This window comes from Wolffia australiana, chromosome 6 (genome assembly GCF_029677425.1).
Source record: "Wolffia australiana isolate 7733 chromosome 6, ASM2967742v1".
Classification (NCBI taxonomy): Eukaryota; Viridiplantae; Streptophyta; class Magnoliopsida; order Alismatales; family Araceae; genus Wolffia; species Wolffia australiana.
This window is the reverse complement of record NC_135840.1, coordinates 331,401-334,422: the sequence shown is the minus strand read 5'-3', so window position 1 is coordinate 334,422 and position 3,022 is coordinate 331,401. Positions and strand designations below refer to the sequence as shown.

The 3,022-nt window shown below is 42.8% G+C and overlaps 1 protein-coding gene across 1 annotated transcript; it reads right to left on the bottom strand.

Moving 5' to 3' along the window:
- Window positions 1-2,066: 2,066 nt before the first annotated feature.
- LOC144704564 (thylakoid ADP,ATP carrier protein, chloroplastic-like) lies at window positions 2,067-3,022 on the bottom strand. The gene is made up of 5 exons (XM_078577026.1): window positions 2,971-3,022; window positions 2,822-2,884; window positions 2,644-2,711; window positions 2,436-2,514; window positions 2,067-2,319 (listed from the first exon to the last, which is right to left on the bottom strand). Exons 3-5 carry the CDS (start codon window positions 2,690-2,692, stop codon window positions 2,217-2,219), a joined length of 231 nt encoding a protein of 76 aa, XP_078433152.1. The 5' UTR covers window positions 2,693-2,711; window positions 2,822-2,884; window positions 2,971-3,022; the 3' UTR covers window positions 2,067-2,216.

Here is a 3,022-nt window from a genome sequence, read left to right as displayed (position 1 = left end):
TATCATCTAAATAAATGAGTGTATACAATGGTATTTTATTTGAAAATTTGAAAAATAGTGAAGGATCAATACGAGATCCAGTAAATTTGTGGTCAAGGAAGAAGGAACTTAGCTTTTCAAACCATGCTCGGGGAGCTTGTTTGAGTCTGTAGAGAGATTTCCGGAGTCGGCAGACATGATTAGGTTGTTGCTAAAATGTGAAACCCAGAGGTTGTCACATATAAATGGTTTCAGCTAAATCCCCAAAAAGAAATGTGTTAGAATATCAAGTTGATGAATGTGCTAGTGATGAATGGCTGCTAAATAAAGAAGTATCCATAGTGAGGTCATTTTTAAGATGAGACAATAAGTTTCATGGTAGTCCACTCGTAGGGGTTGACTAAAACCTTGTGCCACTAGGCGAGCCTTGCAACGATCAAGGGAACCATCAGAGCGAAGCTTGGTTCAAAAAATCCACTTACAGCCGACAAGCTTTACGTTCCTTGGTGGAGGTACAAGATCCCACGTGGAGTTGTTGATGAGAGCTGCGTATTCGTCAGACATGGCTTGGCGCGATATGGGATCACCAAGTGCGGTTGTCACACTAATTGGTTCTGATGGTAGTTTGGCATAAATGTAACAGGAGTGAATGGGATATTTGGTAGGGGATGAATATAATTCAGAGAGGTTTCTAAATTGTCTGGGCGGTGTGGAGGATGGCAGTACAGATGACGTGTTTGGAGACGTAGGGTTGGCTGGAATTTTGCTGACGGGTTCAGCAGTTAGAGTTTGAGGTTCTTCGACCGGTGCTGGTGAGCACGGCGGCGCGGGTGCGCAATGTCTTTTGGAGGGGCTGTGGTGTATGTTGATAGGGGTAGGTTGGATGGAGTCAGGGTGGACAGGTTGTGTGATATGAATGGATACATATTTTCATGAAAAATAACAATGTGAGAGATAACTATTTTATTGTATGAAGATTAAGACATCTGTACCCATGGTGGCGAGAGCTGTACCCGAAGAAGATGCACCTCTCTGACCGAGAGCTTAGTTTTGAAGGAGCATATGGCTTGAGATTTGGGTAGCACAAACATTCAAAATTCTTGAGAAGATTATAGTTAGGGGGTTGAGATTGTAGTACCTCATACGGAGATCGGAAGTCCAGTTGAGCCATAGGGGAACCAGTTGATGAGATAGGCGGCAGTAGCCGTTGCTTCATCCCAGTAGCGCTGCGGCATAGTTGCATGATGCATGAGCGAGAGGGCTGTCTCAATCACAAGCCTGTGTTTCCGTTATGCAACTTCATTTTGTTGATGAGCATGGGGGCAGGAAACTCGGCAGGCTAAGTACGGATTGAATTTTTTGTTTAACTTTGTTTACAGGCTTTGAAGTTTATTCAACGTAAAAGAATTAACATGTATTGATGAATCATGCAGGGATAACAGGGAGGTACAGAACCCCCACGTGTTGAAGTAGATGGCGCAAATGAACCAATGATTGACATCTATAGTCAAATTTTTGAAAAGGCACAAGAGAAACTTGGTCTTAGTTTTTAAAATGTGATGATCGTGACTATCCAACACGAAATGTAAATTTATGCCCTTAACCTTCTTCTAGTCCAAAAGTGGAGGCATCTCTTTCTCTTTTCTCTCTTCATATCGATTCCTCACATATAGTTATACCTTCATATAGATGGGGACAGTGACAAACATAAAGAAGAAAGCGAAAGATATAGAGAGAAAGAAGAGTTAAAAACATTTAGAGAGAGAAAAGATAAAGAAGAAAGAGAAATAGTTAGAGATGATACATGATAGAGAGGGATAGCGATAGATACAAAGATAGAGAGAGACAGAAGATCCTCCAAGCTAGCCTCATCCAACTGAATTCCAATCTTCTTCTCCAAATTGAAAACACAGAGGGAGTCTCTTATTTTTGGAAAATCTCTAATTTTTTCTCTTATTTTTGGAATGCATCTATAATAGCAAGAGTAGGCCCTCAACTGATGACATCAATGCTTGGGTCCCTGGGCTTCCCCTCTCTCTCTTCATCTGGCTCTTTGCCTCCCACGCTCTTTGGGAATTTCAATAATCTCATCCAACTTGGAGCACCACCAAAGAGGAGGAATCAAACGTTTACACAATTGGGCATAAACCCGACCCTAAAAATGAAAAATCTTGCAACACACGTTGGCAAAATGGACGGTGACTGATCACATCAGGCCCTCAAGTCGAGACACTTTCTCAGCTAAGCATTTTGGCTCGATTCTCCTCTATGATACTCTGGAGCTCCTTCTGATTCATCGCTATCAGCCCTTTTACTGTGTCGAAGATGGTCAGCTTAATACTGCAAGATACCACCCAACGAAAAAAACATCAAGATATTACTTTCTGCCTCCAAGATTCATATCCGCTAGTTTAATGAGGATAAACACATTCCCTATCGCATGAGTACCGGCGTACCGGCTGTTTGGCAAACTTTTGAGTGCCTTGGGCACAAACCCACTGTTCACTCCGAACACACCACCACACTCCACAATCCCTACACAGGCATAAGCAAACAAAGAAAGAAACAACTATCCTCAACTCTGGTAAGTGGATTCTGAGCGATAAACAGAGGCAATTCAATAGAGTTTCAAAGGCGAGACCAAGTAATGCAGAATTATTTTACCTGTGAAGGCCGCGAGAATGCTGTCATACGGAGAGCCTTTCATCTGCATCTCTCTCCTTACGGATCACCTGGACGAAAGAGAGACATTCTCGCAGTCACACAGAAGAACAGGGACGTTTTGACACCATGGGAAAATTTGTAAGGTAAAAACTAGTGGGTAATTCCCAAAGGAAGCTACCTGCGGAAGATTACCCTTCCCGTAACCCTTGACGCCTTCCTCCCTACTGATTAAAGAGAAAGCCTGCGACGCATTCAAGTCAGCAACAGACGAAAAATGAACCAGACAATAAACTTGCAAGAGAGTTAATTAAAAGAGACGAGGGGCACCTCAAAGAAGTTAATCCCCTTTGCGGTGCTTTGCCCAAAATTCCGGCCGCTG